Raw genomic sequence first — 21,376 nt, 5'->3', positions numbered from 1 at the left:
ACCTCTGAGGCTCACAGCCACTGTCACGGAAGCAGAAACGTGTGACTTAGGACATAGCTGGTACCTAAAACTCGACTTGAACACTACAGCTCTAGGATGACAGGTCATCCTAACACACACACATGCACTACATGAGCACTGCATCAACTGTACGAGCACTCACCTTTCAAGTATCTCATAGTCGCTCTCTTGCTTATAGAGGGCCGATAATCTGGCTTCCGTTAAGATGAATAATTTTCCCCTGGCCACATCTAAGAGAAGGAAGAAAAAGAGGACATGGGTGGCACTCGGACTGGTTAACTATGAAGACATACACTGGGCATATATATTCCTTGTGCCAGGAAGCTTTGTCACCTGTACCTACTGTGTGCCCTGGACGCAGAGAGGACACTGCCAAGCCGGGCAGAACTGCTACCCAGACGTGCTGAGACAGCAAAGGCGGTAGGGTATGTGGCCATTACTGAGCACATCCAAGTCCATTTAGGAAAATTAGCCTTTATTTCCTCGTTCTAAAGGAAATATATGTGAATGTTTATTTATGGTGGCACAGGCCTTTAATCCTGGCACCTGGGAGTAGATCTGAGTTCCAGGCCAGCCTGGGTCTACATAGTGAGTTCCAGGCTAATGAGCACTAAACAGTGAGACTGTCTCAAAACTAACAAGCAGCACCTTCCATTAACAACTCAGGTGGCTCACAAGGTCACGGATCCTTGTGCTCTTGTTCCCTCAGAGGCTGAACTCACTGGATGTCATAATCCAGATGACTCTCAGTGCACAGTAACGAGTGTGTGTGTGTGTGTGTGTGTGTGTATGTGTGTGTGTGTGAGTGTGTGTGTGTGAGAGAGAGACAGACAGACACACACACACACACACACACACACACACACACACACACACACTAGCTTCTCTTCATCTTCTAACAAGCAAAGCGGACCCTCTAGGGGCTCTTACAGCACGTGCACATGTAACACTGTGACCATCATCCTGTGCAGTAGAACATGAATATCTCTCTCGCTCTCCACTTAGCCAGATCCCTGGCCCCTGACACTTTCATATGCCACCACTGATTTTTTTAAATCAAGATATCACAAACCACTTCTAACAAGTCAACTGATGAACAATTAAGTTGCCTTAAAACTATTACTAAGAAGATGCATGTATCTGTGTCCCCTCGGTAAAACCTCGCTGGAGGGCACCATCCCTGGAAGCCTAGAGCAAATGCATAGGCATCAAACCTCTTTGACACTGACAAACTGCCTCAGGAAAGAAAAGCGTACGGAAACTTAAACTTCCACTACAGAGCGTGGCACGCCACCGGTTTCCACGGATCACTTCTAAGGATCTTTGTGGTTCATTCAAAAACTGCCCCCACAGGTGCAGGAAGTCACAGAAGCACTGCTATAGGCTAAGCCCACGTTTTATATAAAACATGACAAGAACAAGACAAAGTATGTAAGTATGGGAGTGGTGTGCATGTGTGCACACAGTCAAGAGTTATGTTTGCAACATCTGTCCAAAACCCCCTAATGCCCCACTGACTCACTGTTGCCATGGGGAAAGTCCCAATGGCATCAAACCTCCCTTAGGGAAGCAACTACAGACCCAGAGTAGGGCACCTATATGGCAGCTATATGGACAACAGCTATTCTCAACAGGCATCTCCAAGGTTCAGGAAGAAACCAAATAAGGCCGCCCACACACATTTTAAGATGGATTACGTTCCCCATGCACCTACACGGCAGCTTCCATGTCTTGGCTGCTGCTATGAACAGGGTCGACACAAACACAGGGTCTGAACGAGCACCCGTCTTCACTGCTCTCAGCTCCTCTTCCTCCCCTGTTCTCCTTTTCTGAGACAAGGTCTCAGGTAGGCAAGGCTGGCTAAAAACTCTATTGTCCTGTGTATTAGTCAGGGTTCTCTAGAGTCACAGAACTTATGGATAATCTCTAAATAGTAAAGGAATTTATTGATGACTTACAGTCGGCAGCCGAATTCCCAACAATTGTTCAGTCGCAGCTGTGAATGGAAGTCCAAGGATCTAGCAGTTACTCAGTCTCACGCAGCAAGCAGGCAAAGGAGCAAGAGCAAGAGCTAGACTCCCTTCTTCCAATGTCCTTATATTGTCTCCAGCAGAAGGTGTAGCCCAGATTAAAGGTGTGTTCCACCACACCTTTAATCCCAGATGAAAGGCGTAGCCCAGATTAAAGGTGTGTTCCTTAAACTCGGAGATTCAATCTTCTGGAATCCATAGCCAATATGGCTCAAGATCTTCAAACCAAGATCCAGATAAGGATCTCCAAGCCTCCAGATAAGGGTCACTGGTGAGCCTTCCAATTCCGGATTGTAGTTCATTCCAAATATTGTCAAGTTGACAACCAGGAATAGCCACTACAATCCACCCCTTGTCAACTTGACACAAATAATATCTCATGTTCACATGAAACAATAACAAGGTTGTAAATACGCCTAACATGATATAACTATCCCTCGTACAATCGCAAACGCATTAGTAAATTTACAATGGGCATTCATATTACTTTATAATCCTCGTTTCTGCAACTGGTTACGTGGCCTTAATTGGTATTTATAACTACCTTCCTCTACTACCCATTCTGTATTTCCTTCTCCTTCAGCCAGCACCTCAGCAGGTCTTGGCTCTTTTCCTGGAGGATTGACCCATACCTTCATTCCTGATGGATCTGCGTTCTTTGTCATCCTGCTTGGATTAGGCTGTTGTAGTTTCCCATTGACTTTAATCACAGGACATGGTAGTACTAAGAGGCGCCCTAAGGGATCTCCTACACTCCAGACATAATCTTGCTTACCACCATTGTGAAGAGGTAATCCAATTTCTCCATGGTAATCTGGATCTATCACCCCTCCTAACACTGTTATTCCTTTTTTAGCCTGTTGGTTTAAGGGCATTAGAAGCCCAAAATGACCAGGGGGAAGTCTGAGCTTCCAGTTCAATGGAATGTTTGTTGTAGCTCCTGGTAGGAGGACTCCCCTCTCTGGAGCCAAAACTTCTAGGCCAGCAGAACCTAGAGTTATGGGGACAGGAAGCAAAAATTTTCCTAGAGGGTCACTAGGAGTGATAGTAAGTGGAACTATTCCTTTTTCCACCCCTTGATTCCTGGACCCATGAATCCTGGCTATGGGTGAAACTGTACCATATATCGAGCGCTGATTCAAAGCATATACTGCCTTCTGAAGAACTCTGCCCCAGCCTTCCAAGCTGTTACCACCTAATTGGCGCTGTAACTGCGTCTTCAAAAGGCCATTCCATCTTTCTATCAGCCCAGCTGCTTCAGGATGATGGGGAATGTGGTAAGACCAGTGTATTCCATGATCGTGGGCCCACTGTCGAACTTCTCTGGCTGTGAAATGAGTTCCTTGGTCAGAAGCAATACTGTGTGGAATACCATGACGATAGATGAGGCATTCTGTCAATCCGTGAATGGTGGTTTTAGCAGAGGCATTACGTGCAGGAAAGGCAAATCCATAACCAGAATAAGTATCTACTCCAGTAAGAACAAAACGCTGTCCTTTCCACGAAGGAAGTGGTCCAATGTAGTCAACCTGCCACCAGGTTGCTGGCTGGTCACCTCGAGGAATGGTGCCATATCTGGGGCTCAGTGTCGGTTTCTGCTGTTGGCAGATCTGGCAATCAGCAGCAGCTGTAGCCAGGTCAGCTTTGGTGAGTGGAAGCCCGTGTTGCTGAGCCCAAGCATAACCTCCATCTCGACCACCATGGCCACTTTGTTCATGTGCCCATTGAGCAATGACAGGGATGGCTGGGGAGAGAGGCTGATTGTCCACAGAACGGGTCATCTTATCCACTTGATTATTGAACTCCTCCTCAGCTGAAGTCACCTTTTGGTGAGCATTTACATGGGACACAAATATCTTCACATCCTTTGCCCATTTGGAGAGATCTATCCACATACTTCTTCCCCAGATGTCTTTCTCACCAATTTTCCAATTGTGATCTTTCCAAGTCCCTGACCATCCAGCCAATCCATTGGCTACAGCCCATGAGTCAGTGAATAATCGTACATCTGGCCACTTCTTCTTACAAACAAACTGTAATACCATGTGTACTGCCCGAAGTTCTGCCCACTGTGAAGATTTCCCTTCACCTGTGTCTTTCAAGGTTGTCCCAGAAAGGGGTTGTAATGCTGCAGCTGTCCACTTCTGGGTGGTGCCTGCATAACGTGCAGAGCCATCAGTAAACCAGGCTCTAGTCTTCTCCTCTTCGGTCAGTTGATCATAGGGAACACCCCATGAGGCTATAGGTGCATGCTTGGCAGCAGATGGCATTGTAACAGGAGTAGAAACCATAGGCATTTGAGCAACTTCTTCATGTAACTTGCTTGTGCCTTCAGGACCTGCTCTGGCCCGATCACGTATATACCACTTCCATTTGATAATAGACTGCTGCTGTGCGCGTCCCACTTTATGACTTGCAGGGTCTGATAGTACCCAGCTCATGATGGGTAGTTCAGGTCGCATAGTAACTTGGTGTCCTATTGTCAAACGTTCAGTTTCCACTAAGGCCCAATAGCAGGCCAAGAGCTGTTTTTCAAAGGGAGAATAGTTGTCTGCAGATGATGGTAGAGCTTTGCTCCAAAATCCCAAAGGCCTTTTCTGTGATTCACCTACAGGGGCCTGCCAGAGGCTCCAAACAGCATCTCTATCAGCCACAGACACCTCAAGTACCATCGGATCTGCTGGGTCATATGGTCCAAGTGGTAGAGCAGCCTGCACAGCAGCCTGGACCTGTTGAAGGGCCTTCTCCTGTTCCAGGCCCCACACAAAGCTAGCAGCTTTCCGAGTCACTTGGTAAATAGGCCTAAGTAACACACCCAAGTGAGGGATGTGTTGTCTCCAGAATCCAAATAGACCCACTAAACGTTGTGCTTCTTTCTTGGTTGTAGGAGGGGCCAGGTGCAATAACTTATCTTTCACCTTAGAAGGAATATCTCTGCATGCCCCACACCACTGGACTCCTAAGAATTTCACTGAGGTAGATGGTCCTTGAATTTTGGTTGGATTTATTTCCCATCCTCTGATACGCATATGTGTTACCAATGAGTCCAAAGTGGTTGCTACTTCCTGCTCACTTGGTCCAATCAGCATAATGTCATCAATATAGTGCACCAATGTGATATTTTGTGGAAGATCCAAACGATCAAGATCCCTTCTAACTAAATTATGACACAGGGCAGGAGAGTTAATATATCCTTGAGGCAAAACTGTGAAGGTATACTGTTGGCCTTGCCAACTGAAAGCAAATTGCTTCTGGTGGTCCTTATGGACAGGTACTGAGAAGAAGGCATTTGCCAGATCAATAGCCGCATACCAGGTGCCAGGAGATGTGTTAATTTGCTCAAGTAAGGAAACTACATCTGGTACAGCAGCTGCAATTGGAGTTACTACCTGATTTAGTTTTCGGTAATCAACTGTCATTCTCCATGATCCATCTGTTTTCTGCACTGGCCAGATAGGAGAGTTAAATGGAGATGTGGTGGGAACCACCACCCCTGCATCTTTCAAGTCCTTGATAGTGGCAGTAATTTCTGCAATTCCTCCAGGAATACGATACTGTTTTTGATTCACTATTTTCTTTGGCAGAGGCAACTCTAAAGGCTTCCATTTGGCCTTTCCAACCATAATAGCCCTCACTCTACAGTTCAGGGAACCAATATGAGAATTCTGCCAATTTCTGAGTATATCTATCCCAATTATACATTCTGGAACTGGGGAAATCACCACAGGATGTGTCCGGGGACCTACTGGACCTACTGTGAGTCGGACATCAGTCAAAACTCCATTAATCACCTGCCCTCCATAAGCCCCTACTTTAACTGGAGGGCCACAATGTTTCTTGGGATCCCCTGGGATCAGTGTCAACTCAGAACCAGTATCCAGCAGACCCCGAAAAGTCTGATTATTTCCTTTTCCCCAGTGTACAGTTACCCTTGTAAAAGGCCGTAGGTCCCTCTGGGGAAGAACTGGAGAAAGGGTAACAGCAAAACCTTTGAGTGTCTTATCAAGATCCTTCCTCAGAGGAACCTGGCCACCCCTTCATTCAAGGGGTTCCGGATCTGCAAACTGTCTCAAGTCTGGAAATTGATTCACTGGCCGAGATTGCTGTTTACCACGATCTAATGTAGCCTTTCTTTCATTTGTTTGAGAATTTTTCTGCTTATACAGATCAAACAAATATGCAGTAGGCTTCCTATGTATTTCATTCCTGGAAACACCATGATTGATTAGCCAGTACCAAAGGTCCAAGCGAGTCATGCCATTATAAATTTCACCTCTCCTGTGCTGACCATTACTGGGTATGTTATTATAAACATTCTTTTGTCTACGCTGTCCATTATAATAACTAGGATCACCTTGTCTCCGGCGATTCAATGCTGCCACCTGGCCCTTGTTACCTCGGGATCCAACTAAACCCAGTGAATTTAATTCATCTAATTGAGCAGAAGCATCTCCAATGCTAAGATCTGGCACAAGGAAAAGGGAAAGAACAAAACCCTTCAAATGTGCTGGTGCCCCTCTCACCAATTTGCGTCTTATAGAGCTGGTGAAAGGCATATCTTCTGGACCTTCCCATTGTGGACAATTATGCTTTACACAATATATCCACTCTAGCATTGCAATTTCCCTAAGTCTTAAAATCCCTTCATCAACACTAAGCCACGGAATATCAGGCATCTCCAAGTCATTTCCAGTAGGCCATCTTTTGATAAACACCTCAGCCAACCATTCAAACAAACTTTTGACACCTTTTTTAACTATGCGAGCTTCCGTATTAAACCTAGAATCTCTACTCAGAGGACCCATGTCAATAAACTCAGCCTGCTCTAGTTTTATGTTCCTTCCACCCTTATCCCACACCCTTAAAATCCATTCCCACACATATTCACCAGGTTTCTGCTTGAATGAATTAGCAAACTCATTAAGCTCCTTAGTAGTGTAGCGAATTTCCTCATGGACTATACTTTCTACCTCCCCTCTAGGAGCCTGTTTTGCTTTGAGTCTGGTTACAGGTCTAGAAGAAACTATTGGTGGGCCGTGAGCAGACTCTGCAAAATTAATTTCCTCATGTGGGGAAGGCATTATTTCAAGAGGTGGGGCTGAGGGTACTACTTCCTCAGGTGGGGCAAACCCTTGAGAATCTGAGGATTCAAAATTCTCAGCTTCAACATGGTCTTCCCACACATCCCCGTCCCATGTTGTAGGATCCCATTCTTTGCCAATTAGAGCCCTTACTTTAACTGTCGACACACTCTGAGGCTGAGACTTGAATTTTCTCTGTAGTTCAGCCAACCTTACAATGAGAGTTTCTGTTTGATTTTCTGCAACTTGAGCTCTATTGCTACAAGAGAGAAGATTCTCCTCAAGGACACACTTAGCAACTTTTAGATCGTTTACTTGTGTCTGGAGCCTTTCGATTTTATCACACAACTCCTTCCTTTCATTCATCATTTTTTCCACAGATACTAAGAGCAGCCAGCCAGTAAAATCATTTTTCGATTTTTTCCCCATCTTGTAGAAAGCTTTGTGCACTGAATCACCTAATTCATTAAGAAAATCAAGGGCATTAGCTTCTTTAAGTTCGGAATATAGTTTCAACCATGGGTCTTCAAAATTCTCTGAGCTCCCAGGAGGGAGAGAATCTGGAGAGGTTTCAATATTTGAAAGTGCTGGGGGATCAACAAGCCAATTCCAGTATTTTAAAAGATTCATCCTTGTACTTCTGTTACTCTAGAACCACTCCTGGTACCAACTTCTGTATTAGTCAGGGTTCTCTAGAGTCACAGAACTTATGGATAATCTCTAAATAGTAAAGGAATTTATTGATGACTTACAGTCGGCAGCCGAATTCCCAACAATTGTTCAGTCGCAGCTGTGAATGGAAGTCCAAGGATCTAGCAGTTACTCAGTCTCACGCAGCAAGCAGGCAAAGGAGCAAGAGCAAGAGCTAGACTCCCTTCTTCCAATGTCCTTATATTGTCTCCAGCAGAAGGTGTAGCCCAGATTAAAGGTGTGTTCCACCACACCTTTAATCCCAGATGAAAGGCGTAGCCCAGATTAAAGGTGTGTTCCTTAAACTCGGAGATTCAATCTTCTGGAATCCATAGCCAATATGGCTCAAGATCTTCAAACCAAGATCCAGATAAGGATCTCCAAGCCTCCAGATAAGGGTCACTGGTGAGCCTTCCAATTCCGGATTGTAGTTCATTCCAAATATTGTCAAGTTGACAACCAGGAATAGCCACTACATCCTGCCTCCAACATCCAGGGACATGTGCCACCAAACCCAGATACTGCTTTCAACGGAGGCAGACTACTAGGCCATTTATGCTCAACTCCGGACTGCTCCTCGGCCCGGCCCCACCCGGCCCAATGTGCTTTTCTCTCCTTTCCTCCCTACAATCTCCCAAATCCAAAAGTGTACATGCTCAAAAAGTACTGACCATTACCTAAATCTCTAAGGAAGGACCTGCTTAAGAACGTAAGAACTCTCTACCATGGAACAGGTCAATGATGTACAAAATGTCCATTAAAACTGAAAATTATAAAAATCTGTGTCACTTTCAAATGGAAGCGAAGCATCTTTTCAGGCTGCCTTCCTGTTCCATCCTTTCCTCTTGTCTTCGCCACCCTGCCTTGTTTTGGGATAGGACCTTGCTATGTTGCTTGGTGTAGCCTCAAATTCAGTGTTCCTGCCAGTTTATTGTGTGCTGAGACTTACAGGTATGAGTCACTATACCTGTCTTTAAAGCTTGTCTTTAGTAAAAACTTTTGTATGGAATTGTTTTTTATCTATATAAAATCGGAAGCTTTTATATCTACATAAAATTACTTCATCAGTACTAACCACAAGTTACTATGAGCTCAACAAACCTTTGATCTTCACATACTGTATTTCTGGATTGACGCATAGTGCAAGGTTACTGGGTAGAGTCCAAGGAGTGGTTGTCCAAGCAACTAAGGATGTATTTTCATCTTCCTCCAAAGGGAATGTTACAAATACTGAGGGATCCTGAACATCCTGTAAGACATTGAGGGGAAACAGTGTTTCACAGAAGAACAGGAAACTGAACGGAAAGGGGACTAAGATACATTTTAGGATGAAAATGAGCTCGAACACCAGGCTGTGGTGGCTCACGCCTTTAATCCCAGCTGAGGCAGGTGTATCTCTGAGTTCGAGGCCAGCCTGGTCTACAGAGAGAGAGAGAGTTCCAGGACAACCAGGGCTAAACAGAGAAACCCTGTCTTGAAAAACAAACAAACAAACAAACAAACAAACAAAACCAAACAAAAAACCAACAACAAAAAAGAGGAATACCGAACAGCAGACTTAGGGGCATGAATTAAGACTCAGCCATTAAAGGCTAAGGCTCATAACCAACAAGAATGGAAGCTATACGATTCCACCCATCTATACTACAGCAAGTATATAAGGAGTTAAATAACAAAACTGTGTTGGATAAAGATTATTTCTGCATATCATAGTGTATATTTTTATGTGTTTAAAATATTTTATTAAATATGCATGAGCCAATAACAAAGGCAATTGGGAGACAAAGAGGAATCATCCCAGCCCTCTGACAGGGTCTAAAAAGATCATACAGGGGCTGGAGATATGGCACAGTGGTTAAGAGCACCGACTGCTCTTCCGAAGGTCCAGAGTTCAAATCCCAGCAACCACATGGTGGCTCACAACCATCCATAATGAGATCTGATGTCCTCTTCTGGTGCATCTGAAGACAGCTACAGTGTACTTAGGTATAATAATAAATAAATCTTAAAAAAAAAAAAGATCATACGGAACAGGAAAAACATTCTCTACCGTGATGAGAAAATGCTTCTGAAGTGTGACAATTTCCAAACCTGGACACGAACAAGATTCCAAAGAGTTACCAACCCTTTAAAAATGAGGGTCACATAAACTAGCCAAGGTGAAGGGTGAGTATAGACACCTGAGACACGAGACAGTCCAGGTTCTGAGATGCTCTACTTCAGATGACAAAGAGCAGTACCAATGACACAAGACCCGTGTAGCAGCAAAAAGATGGCAACACAGCTTAGCATCTCAATTACATTCCCTTCCCAATACCTTTCACAAAGGATGCCACAGGTACCAGGAAAAATATAAAGTCACCAAAGGCAGGGATCTCTGAAGAAGTACCGGGAAAAACTGACAGACAAACGAGAGCAGGCACCCGGTATGGCCAAAACAAAAAGAATCCATCATACAGAGTCCATGATAAACCCAGCAGGAAGAAAATAACCCCACTGTAACCTAGCACAGCCTCCATGCAGCGAGTGGTTGTACCATCAGCACTCCATAGGAACAGGCATCTGGCACCACCAGCCATGTTGGGAACAACTGGATACAGTCACCTTCATTGTAATTGGTCAACAATCATCACGGACTACAGTGCTCAGTGCATCACGCACCTTGTAATTCTGGTTAGATTCGAAGTTGGAGAGTGGAGTGCCACACGCGGTGGAGAAGGGCATGACCTTCACGCCTCTGTACACGAGGCCTTTGTCATACAGCTGCTTGAAGACCCACCTGGCAAGGCAAGAGATGGAGCTTGAAACTACAGAGCCAAAGTCTGCCGTTCAGATGCAGACCTCTACGCCAACATCTACAGTTCTCTTCTGGTGAAGAAGAGGGGATTTAAAAAAATCCACCATTTGGGAGCTTGTTGGTAAGAAACACTTAACAGTCAAATGTAGATGATAATTGCTATTACTGAGGCTGGGATGGTGCTTAGCGGTAGAGCTTGTCTTAGCATGGGCAAGGCTGGAGTACACACGCCAGCACCATCTGCTGACATGGAAAGATATTTATAACAATGGAGAAAGGCAAACACTTGTGCTCACTGCATAACACATTACCAATTAATAAATCTGTAACTATCGGCATACAGATTTTACACTAAAAATTCTTAGAGCTATGATAAAACAACTTTTTACCAACATCCAGTAGCATTTTGGGATTTTTCTTCAGGTTTTTGGCACATTTAAATAATGCTTAAATAACTAGGCAACAGACCCTTACTCAATTCTGCCTTTTCTTTTGTTAAAACCTTCGCTGGAGTTAAAATATCCCTAGGGAACTTTGTTTGGTGAGACAGAGTCTTTCTTAGTAAGTAGCCCAGGCAGGCAGGCCTTGAACTCATAATCTCCCTGCATTACTACTGTTTGGAGTGTGCTTATGGGCCACTACCCACAACTTCGGTAATGAGGGGATTAAATGCTCTCCCACAGGGCTCAATGGTAGAATATTTGCCCAATGTGTAAGGGTTTGAGTAGAATATTTGCCCAAATGTAATTTTTATGGGGAAACAAATGGGGCGGGGGGAGGGGGCATAAATCATTTTCATGGCATTAGAAAAAGCTAGAAGATATATATCACATTTACTCCAAAAGCAAATACTGAACTTGTCAACAAACTTCTTCAGGCAGGCACCTCCTCCTCTGACCCCCGAGACACAATGTTTATCATTCCTACAATTTAAAATTAACCTACCAGACTGATTCCATGAACTGTGGGTATAGTGTTTTGTAGTCATTGTCAAAGTCGATCCATCGGCCGAGTCTGGTAACAGTAGACTTAAAAACAAGAGTGGTAGAGTAGCATTAGGAGATAACACCATATTGACTTTTTACTGCTGTTATCACAACCTATGAGTATTTTGGGAAATCCAAACAATCAATCAATGGTCCAACAATGTTTGAAACATTGTTTCAAACAACACCTAAGGTTAACAAGTTGTCTTAACATTCATTTCTTATACGTAGATATTGTTATTTCTAAATATAAGTAATTACTTAAGTCATTATGGATTGAGGGGGTAGGATTCACAGTGTATTTCTGGTTTGAAAGCTGTTAAATATAAACCAAGCTGGCCTCAAATTTAGGATAATCCACCTTCTGTTTTCCCAGTACTAAGATTATGGGTGTGTCCCACCATGCCCAGAGATATTAATTATATTGATAAAAGTCTTTTGCAACTATTACTTGGCGAACATCAGAGAAATAACTATAGCTAGGAAGAATTTACCAACAGTTGCTAAAATTAATGTCTGAAAGTATCATAAGAGAAGGCATAACAGAAATAGTATTCCCATAGGATACTTATTAACTGCAAAGCAAAACCTGAACTTCACCAAGGGGAAAGCCAGGCAGCACCTTAATGAAGCGAATAACTAATTGGTTATACATGCACGACGCCATAGAGTCAATCCCTAGCAACCACAGTCTCCCCCTGCTCCCCAAAGTGGCATGTCCTAAAAGACTAAAGGGAACACTAAAACAATGCTGTACATCAAAGGAAACTGAGGACTTGCCACTAAAGGCAGTGGCTGATCCTGGACAGACTTCAGGGTCAGAAAGATGGGTGGGTGGTACAAGAGGAAGGTATTTTGTTCATGTTGATTAACTGCCTTTGTGTTACTGACAATGTCAGCAGCTGGAAAATGACAGATGCCGGCATAGGGGATGGCTGCATACCAGGTGGACAGTGATATGCTTTAGAGTCTCTCAAACTGAAACAGTTTTGGAAACAGGTAGAGCATGGTGGCGCACACCTTTAATCCTAGCACTCGGGAGGCAGAGGAGGGCAGATCTCTCTGAGTTCCGAGCCAGTCTGGTCTGCATATTAAGTTGGGGTGGGAGGCGGGGAGGGAATCAGAAACAAAAATTTAGATTTTAAAAGCAGATCTACATTAAGGCAGCATTCGCCCCAGCAAGATTAGGCATGAAAGTGAACTCTATCTGCCAAGAAGCCGAAGCCACTCTGGGTCATGAAAGAAGGGCACTAAGGGGAACCCTGTGGGAGAGGGAATGGCAGACTGCATGAAGGGCCAGAAAGAGAACGGGGCAGTGCCTGTATCTCCAGCATGCAGACTACTGGGGGAAAAGGACTTGAGCATTAGTTAGGCCACCAAGAACACCAGGAGATAAATACAGAGACCATTAAAAAAAAAGACTTATTTATTTAATATAAGTAAGTGAGTATACTGTCGCTGGCTTTAGACATAACAAAAGAGGGTATCAGATCCTATATCCATTACACATGGTTATGAGCCACCATGTGGTTGCTGGGACTGGAACTCAGGACCTTCTGAAGAGCAGTCAACGTTCTTTTAACCGCTAAGCAATCCTTCCAGCCCAAAGTACAGAGACTTTTAAAGAGAATATGACTGTAGCAAGAGGATAGAGAGAAAAATAAAAAAGAACCAGACACCAAAAGCAACACTGGGATGTAGTGCTCCTCTTGTGACACAAGCTCACACAGGCAGCCATACTTTGGGGAATATTTCATAAAAAGCATGAAGGGTGCTTAGCCATTTCTATCTAGTCCCGCATCAAAGCCAGATCTGCTGTTCGTTCTTCTGAAAGTACCCAGCATACCTTCCACTCAGCGGAGTATCTCATCACGATTGCTCGGCACTGCTTGTTGTACTCTGCAATCCCCATTTTGGCCACATCCTCCGGGCCTTTGATGCCCAGTGTCTTATCGATTTCGTACTCCTGAAAATATTAAGCAAGATGGTTATGCTAACAGCCACACCTAATACAAGTAAGCCGCAACAGAAACCAAAACAGCTAACAGAAATACATGCAAAGAAAACTCTAGCACGAGACCACACAATACATAATAATACAGAAAAGAATTCAAAGGGAACGCCTGATATATTCACAGACAGTGAGAACATCACAGGACTGGAGACTCAGACGTACCACAGGTAAGCCGTGACAGTCCCACCCGAATCTTCTGTCAACGTGAAACCCGCTCTGGTGAGCGTATCTCGTAACGATATCTTTGATTGTCCCAGCAAGTATGTGTCCATAGTGAGGCAGTCCAGTAGCAAAGGGAGGCCCATCATAGAAGGTAAACCTAACAGATAATACAAAATACAGCAAGTTGTTTAAAAATGGCAGACATCCAGGACGATTTTTGTATCAAGTAGCTATAATATAAAAGTAAAATGTTCAGGGGTAGGGAAGTGGGATCAACAGGACTAGAAAAGAGACATAGATGACTAGAAATCTACTGGAGGTCCAGCCTTCACAAAGGCCATTCAGACAGAGCTGGGGGGACTGCTACCCTGTCATCTGTTCTTCCTTTATTATCTCCAAAACATAAGCAAGTTACCAGTGATCCTGAGGCACCTCATCAATGAAGCAGGGCAGTGGACGCCCATCCTAACATTTTCCAACAGGGAAGGTTCATAAGGAATTCACTGATTTGACATTAGTAGTCTTTCCTAGCAATAGAGACTAAGGCAGGAAATACTGCAGGACCCAGCCACACAGGGCAGAGATGATTGTAAATGCAAGAAAGAAAGCAAAGCGGTAAATAATCTCCATTCCTACGACTTCTGACAACCAGGAACTCACCCATTCCTGTCCAGATTCCTACTGTAGGGAAAGGCACAGACTCTGAGAACTTACAGGTGAACGAAGGGTGGGCATTAAGGGAGTGCAGCACAAGAGAAGGCTGTGTGTAAGGAGCCTGTCTTTACTGCAGAAACTCACGTACTTTGGCCTGAGTTTTGACTGTTTGAGGCATTCCTGGAAACAGTTATGTTTGGACCAGAACTCCAAGATTTTTTCTTCTTCAGCAGGAAAACTGATGTTTTCTGGAACTTGTTGAACCATTCTGTTGCTAGAAATCAAATTTGCAACAGTCACAGAAATTCTTAATTTAGAAATAGCAGGCTAACAAATTATTAAAGTGCATATACACATGACTGTCCACACTGTGTGTGTTAAAGTGAAAGTTTTATTGGCTATTGATGTATATAATACACAGTCAGCTGAATAGGATTTTTAGGATATTTAAAGGCATGTAACCATCACCACTTCAGAATATTTTCAATTTTCCCCACAACCATGAGCAAGCACATTCTTTCTAGTTCAGCCATGGCAACTAATCTTGTTAACTCTGTAACCATTTGTCTACATTTCATATGTTCATGCTGGATGGTGGCGACACACGCCTTTAATCTTAGCACTTGAAAGGTGGAGGCAGGTGGACCTCTGGGCCAACCTGTTCTACACAGTGAGTCCTAGGACAGCCAGGGCTACACAGAGAAGCCCTGTCTTAAACAAACAAACAAACAAACAAACAAACAAACAAACAAGACCTACCACCACCACCACCCCTCCATCAGCACCAAACCCTGAAATTTTCACATGAATTGCCTACATGTGGTTCTGCTTAGTTTTGAAGGATCAGTCATGCTGTACAACATACTCATAGTCCATACAGCTCTGCCACTATTTATCAGCTCATCAGTTTTCATATTTGAATTGACTTGCCTTTTTGGCTAGTTTCGAAGGTTGTTATGTTCTACAAGGACAGGTTTTCTTTCTTGTGTATATGGCTAGCTGTGAGTAGAATTCATAGGGCATGTAACTCAGTTTCTAACTTTCTGAGGAACCACCAAACTGTTTTCCACAGGGACTGTACCATTTACATTCCATCAGCAATGAATGGGGTACCCACTTCTCTGTATCCTCCTCGCCACTCCACACTAACCTCAGATCAGAGCTACCTCACAGGGCACAAGGTAGCACATACATCTTATCACGTGCTTCTCACCAGAGTATATCACCTGACGATTAATGTTTATCCGCCCTTTGCCCTCTTTGAGTTAGACTATCTTTTCATGGTTGAATTTTAAAAATTCTAAATTCTGGATATAGTCAGTCTTAGGGTTTTACTGCTGTGAAAAGACACCATGACCAAGGCAAGTCTTACAAGAAACAACATTTAATTGGGGCTGTTTTACAGGTTCAGAGGTTCAGTCCATTATCATCAAGGTGGGAGCATGGCAGTATCCAGGCAGGCATGGCACAGGAGGAGCTGAGAGTTCTACGTCTTCATCCAAAGGCTGCTAGTGGAAGACTGACTTCCAGGCAACTAGGGTGAGGATCTTATGCCCATACCCACAGTGACACACCTACTCCAACAAGGCCACACCTCCAAATGGTGCCATTCCCTGGTCCAAGAATATATAAACCACCACACAGTCCTTCTCTGCGGAGTTGTCTTGGTGTTTGCATTTAAGTCCTGGTGCTTGTAGAGGCCAGAGGGATATCTTACCTCAATCACTTCTTGTGCTAGATGGCTTTATGTCAATTTGACAGAAGTTAAAGTTATCTGAGAAAGGAACCTCAGTTTAAAAAATGCTTCTGTAAGATCGGGTGTAGGCAGGCCTGTAGGACACAGCCCACTGTATGTGGTGCTATCCCTAGGCTGGCGGTCCTGGGTTATATAAGAAAGCAAGCTGAATAAACCATGAGGAGCAAGCCAGTAAACAGCACCCCTCCACGGCCTCTGCATCAGCTCCTGCCTCCCTCCAGGACCCTGCCCTGTTTGAGTTCCTGTCTCAACTTCTTTCAGTGATGAACAGACATGGACGTATATAAGTCAAATAAACCCTTTTTATTTTTGGTCATGGTGTTTCGTGGAAGCAATAGAAACCCAAACTAAGACACTTCACCTTTTCCCTTCTTTTGTATTTTTAAAACTTTAGGCCAGACACAGTGGTTCACACCTTACTCCTAGCACTTGGAAGGCAGAGGCAGGCAGTTCAAGGCCAGCCCAGCCTATATACTGAGTTCCAAGCCAGCCAGAACTATACACTGAGATCCTGTTTCAAAACAAACAAAAACCCTGCCTTATTTATTAATATACATGTGCAAATTCTCATTTAAATTCTAAACAAGCTGGTGACCAGATTTTTAAGCCAAAATTCAATAAGAAGGGGAAAGGTTTGCTAATGATGAAAGAACAAAGAAGACAGAAACCTATGCTCTCAGGAATCCCAGCAGCCAAGTGTGGCTGATCTAGGCGAGAAGGTCTACACACCTCAACCAGACTTGAAAGCAGCGGAGTTTAAGCCTGAGGCTACCAGAAATGTTTGCAAGCAAAATAAACAAAGATATATTTCTTAAATGTTCATTAATTAATTTTTCATATTCAAGTATCTCTTGAGTGTTTTATAGGAAAAAAAAACCTAAAAACCAAAAAAAAAAAAAAAAAAAAAAACCAGAACAAGACAGGTGGGACATTTACCTAAAATAGTCCATTTCAACCAGAGCACAGAATTAGACATTACTGAGAGATGCATGGCATTTTGGATCAGCTGCTACGTCAGGATTCAGCCTTTCAAAGACAGAAAGAGGTTTCTGCATTTATTGATTTACCAAGGGTCCTTCGGTTCGGTGAGTAAGACGTTGGTAAGAGACTGTTAGGTCTACACATTCATTTTGCCACTTCTAATCGCCTGCTGTGACTGCTCCTGACTTTGGGAGCCATCAGAAGCGCAGACTCATCAGGGGTCAGGATGTGTGCACTTAAATTAGATCCCTAGGAGAGGCTCCTTCAGAACACACTTGGAACACTATCACTCACAGTGCCCTGATGATCCAGTGATTTCTACCCCACCCTCTGTTAAGAACATGAGATCTAAACTTTCTGGGAAGCAAGAGGAGAGCTTTTACTGGACTTCCTATGCTGCCTCTGCTGTTCTCCAAAGACTGAGAACCACACTATTGTTCCAGCAAATACAAAGGCGGGGTGCAACAGCACAGACCGTTGTAGGAAGAACAATGTACCAATGACCGGGCTATGGCAGCTGCTGAGAAGAAACAGCTCCCATGCATAAATCACAGGGTTTTTCTAGCCCATTGTATCCACTGGAGAACCGTACCTGCACAACAGCCTCCAGCAACCACAGGGCAGTTTGGGGGGTGGGGGTGGGGGGCAGATGTGGGTGGAGAAGGGCCGGTAAAACTGCCAGGTTATGCACAGAAACCCATTTTCCTTCCACACACAATCCAAGCCTTTCTTCCTTATTTTGTAGTCCCTTCGGGACATTTTAGCTCTGCTTCCTCCTCTGCGATTTCATTTCCTTTTTGAGGCAGTCCCATAGAGTTCAGGGTGGTTTTGAACTCCTTGGGTAGCTGGGGATAACGCTGACCTTCTGATCTGGTGGCCTGTACCCTCCTGAATGTTGGGATTACAAGTGTTTTAGGTTTTTGTGTGTTTGCTTGTTATTTGTTTTGGTGAGAGCCCAGCCTGCTTCTGCTTCTGGAGTCTTGGGATCAAAGGTGTGCTGTGCACCACAACTTTCCAGCTCACAGGTGTGCTTTGGGGGGCCTGGGGCTTGAACCCAGAACCTTATGCACACAAGGCATGCACTCCAGCTACGAACCATAGTCTTACCTGACCGTTTAGCTATTTATACACTATTTCCACCAACCTTTGCTTAAGATGATCTCAACTTATCTTGACAAAGTATCCCACAATGCCATGGGTGCTGCTGCTTATGTTGACACACACCTACCATACCATCACTTGGGAGGCTGAGGCAGGAGGACAATTTGAAGCCAGGCTAGGCTCCACGGGAGAGGCATACATCATCATCTTACTTTTTACACCTGACGTCTCTTTTAACTCTGCTAAAGGGATCCACTATTCATCTCTCTAATGTGCACAGGTATTATCTGCATGTATGTTTCATGTACCATGTGTGTACTGTGTTCCACAAAAATGGCATTTCATTGTCACTCTGGGTGTCTCTTCAGAGGAACAAGTGACTAAGACATCATCATCATCAACAACAACAACAACAAAACACAAGCCAGTCAAACAGAAACGCCCCTCCACATCCACGGGGTACTGGATTCAGGATCTGTTGGAACACCCAAATACAAGGATGCTTAATTCTCTTATAAACATAGTATTAGCCTATAATTTACATGCATCTGCCGGTGTATTTTAACTAATCTTTACTTATCCTACCTAATACATTTAAATCCTAGATACACAATTGCTATACTATATTGCTTAGGAAATAATGACCAAGACATTACGTTTGTACACGTACAGTACATGTCACTACTACAGACCTAACCACATAGCATGAGCACTGGCTGGTTGAAAGCCCAGATGCAGAACTAGTAGTTAGAGAAGACCAACTCTATACTTTCTACCTATACACTGAGAAACAAAAGAGCAAGTCTCAGATACACTAGTTTGCATTCTGTGAGTTTCTCAATGATTTCGGCTTATTTCTCTAACACAGTAAAAAAGAGAACAAATTCATGAGGTTGAAAACGAAGTTATTCTCTCACATATTCATCACGCACACGTCCCAAGCCAAAATGACAACAACGACCCCCTCATCTTCTGTCCAGACAGGATAGATTTATATAAACCTTGGAGTATAATCTCTGCCCACCTTCAGTCCAAGCCTATAGGAGACCCGGATAAGTTATCTCTTCACACCTCCAAACCCCAATAGTTTGTTCTGTAGGGCCGCCAACAGTGAGCTTAAACTGCATTAGCAGATTCTGTGAGCCCAGGACAAGCGTGCAGCGCATAACCTACCTACCTTGGTACCGAGAGATAAGTACACGCGAATCCCAGCACAGTTGGGAGAAGCCCAGACTCCAGAAAGACTCCTAGGTTAGTTCTTTTAAAACACCTAACTTGGCAGTGACCTCAATCAGATTCCGATCTTCTCTCGGATACTATGTCACGCTGCATTCTCACAACTCCCTGCTCATAAGCCACCAAGGTCCCACTAAGTGAAGGGGGTACTTCTAAGGATCTCAGTCCTCCACCCAACGAGTCAGGCCAGAATCTGCGGGCAGCTCTGAGTTCTGCAATGTTACTCTCCCTCCACGAAAGCTCTCTGGAAATAGCTTTGTGCCCGCAGCTCACTCACAGTGAGAAGCAGCGTGCTCCTTTTTCACCGCCTCGTGCTGTCTGGAGGTTGTTACACGGGCGGGCCTCACTCTGCGGCCCAGAAGGACAAGAGGGTGCGGCTTACCTGGGAACCCGGAGAGCTCGCTCAGGTTGCAGCCTGCGACCACGTTCCGCGTCTGGAGGTGATGCAATACTGACAGTGCCAGGCTCAACCCCTCCGCGGCGCCCAATCAGCGTGTGCCATCCAACACCTACAAACAACACGTGTGGCGATTGGTCCGTGCATAACTGCAGAGCAGGATGGGAGCGTCCCTGCAAAGGAAGGAGAAGACGCTCCAGAGCCCTAACCCGGCAAGTCAGTGGCTACTCAATGTGGCAAAGTTTTTGCCTTCTAAGTCTTGGCCTATGAACGAGAGACACCCTTTCGTCCTGGGTCCATATGTCAGTACTCTCTCTCTCTCTCTTTTTTAAAAGGGTTTGTTTATTTGTACACAGTCTCCTGCCTGCATGTATTCGTTGTAAGCCAGAATGGTGAAAGCTTGGGGTTGAACTGGAGACCTCTGGAAGAGCAGCCAGTACTCCTAACCTCCGAGCCATCTCTCCAACCCCAGTATTCTTAAATATATGTCAATATATGTGAATATTATTAAATATATGTGAGTATATTTGAGATCTGGACATTTGACGCCATATAAAATTAGTTTAGACTCAGGGTCTCTTGTATCTCCTGCTGGCTCCGGAACTCCTAAGCAGCTAAGGAATGACCTTGAACTGCAGAACTTTCTGCCTCCACAATGGGAGTTACAGAAATGTTCCATCACGCCTGTTTTTATATGGTGCGGTGGATAAGCCGGCCATTTGTGCACCATAGCCACACACTGCCAACTGAGTTAGATTCCCAGCTGTGATGGCATCTAAAATTTATGCTACATATGAAACTTCTGACAAGTGACTCCCACAATTATTTTGGGAACAGTACATATTAACCTGGAGACTACTAACCATGTGGTAAATGGCAAGAGAAGGGAAGAGGGTCTGACAATAATCTGAACCCTTTATTGAATGTCATTGCAATGGTTCTTTTCATTTCAAAATTTTGCTTATGTATCATTACATATCTACTTAGTACCCTTCGGATCCGGCCTAGAACAAATGAGAACGTTGACACCAGTCTGTGAAAGTAAGTTTTGGCCTTGATAAATTGACAGCGTTAATTAGGTAAATAAGTGCCTATTTTATTAATGACAGAAAAACAAAAACAAAAAAACGGATTTGGCCTAAATGAAGTAGAAATCTCGGCGAGTTTTAGAACATTTTGATAACTGTTGAGTGTTTTATTCAACAGTTCTAGGCCCTATGGTGTCGAAAATTAGATGCAGTGTTTGCCTGTGCTTCTTGCTTTCTTAATTATGAGTATCCTTATTAACCAGAAATATTTGGAGTTTTTAAGCTTTGCATTCTTTAAATTGCCAATTGGTTCACCTCATGTTTATCCTCTGATCAGCGTGCAGAAATAGAACAAAGGTCCCTGCACAAAGTGAAAGAAACTTATGTACCCATAGGTAGTGTAGACTGGACCAGGCTGTTTAAAAATTGGATTGAGAAACAC

At 44.0% G+C, this 21,376-nt stretch overlaps 1 protein-coding gene and 1 non-coding gene across 3 annotated transcripts in view; both read right to left on the bottom strand.

Moving 5' to 3' along the window:
- Positions 1-19,965, bottom strand: part of Iars (isoleucine-tRNA synthetase) — a 52,138-nt gene extending 32,173 nt beyond the window's left edge. The window contains exons 1-8 of one of the 2 annotated variants that reach the window (NM_172015.3): positions 19,892-19,965; positions 14,584-14,709; positions 13,782-13,938; positions 13,452-13,571; positions 11,565-11,647; positions 10,484-10,601; positions 8,924-9,071; positions 164-251 (exon numbers count right to left, since the gene is read on the bottom strand). In NM_172015.3, the coding sequence (NP_742012.2) occupies positions 164-251; positions 8,924-9,071; positions 10,484-10,601; positions 11,565-11,647; positions 13,452-13,571; positions 13,782-13,938; positions 14,584-14,702 (833 nt within the window). In that variant the 5' untranslated portion in view covers positions 14,703-14,709; positions 19,892-19,965. Of the gene's footprint in view, positions 1-163; positions 252-8,923; positions 9,072-10,483; positions 10,602-11,564; positions 11,648-13,451; positions 13,572-13,781; positions 13,939-14,583; positions 14,710-19,786 lie in introns of both variants that reach the window. The other variant, XM_006516826.2, reaches the window with a different exon arrangement.
- On the bottom strand, positions 17,662-17,794 carry Gm25394. The gene has a single exon (XR_003950766.1). It is a non-coding gene; the product is annotated as a small nucleolar RNA SNORA84 (small nucleolar RNA).
- Positions 19,966-21,376: the final 1,411 nt, after the last annotated feature.

The sequence above is a fragment of the Mus musculus genome, chromosome 13, assembly GCF_000001635.26.
Source record: "Mus musculus strain C57BL/6J chromosome 13, GRCm38.p6 C57BL/6J".
Taxonomy (NCBI): Eukaryota; Metazoa; Chordata; class Mammalia; order Rodentia; family Muridae; genus Mus; species Mus musculus.
This window is presented reverse-complemented; position numbering and strand designations above follow the sequence as displayed.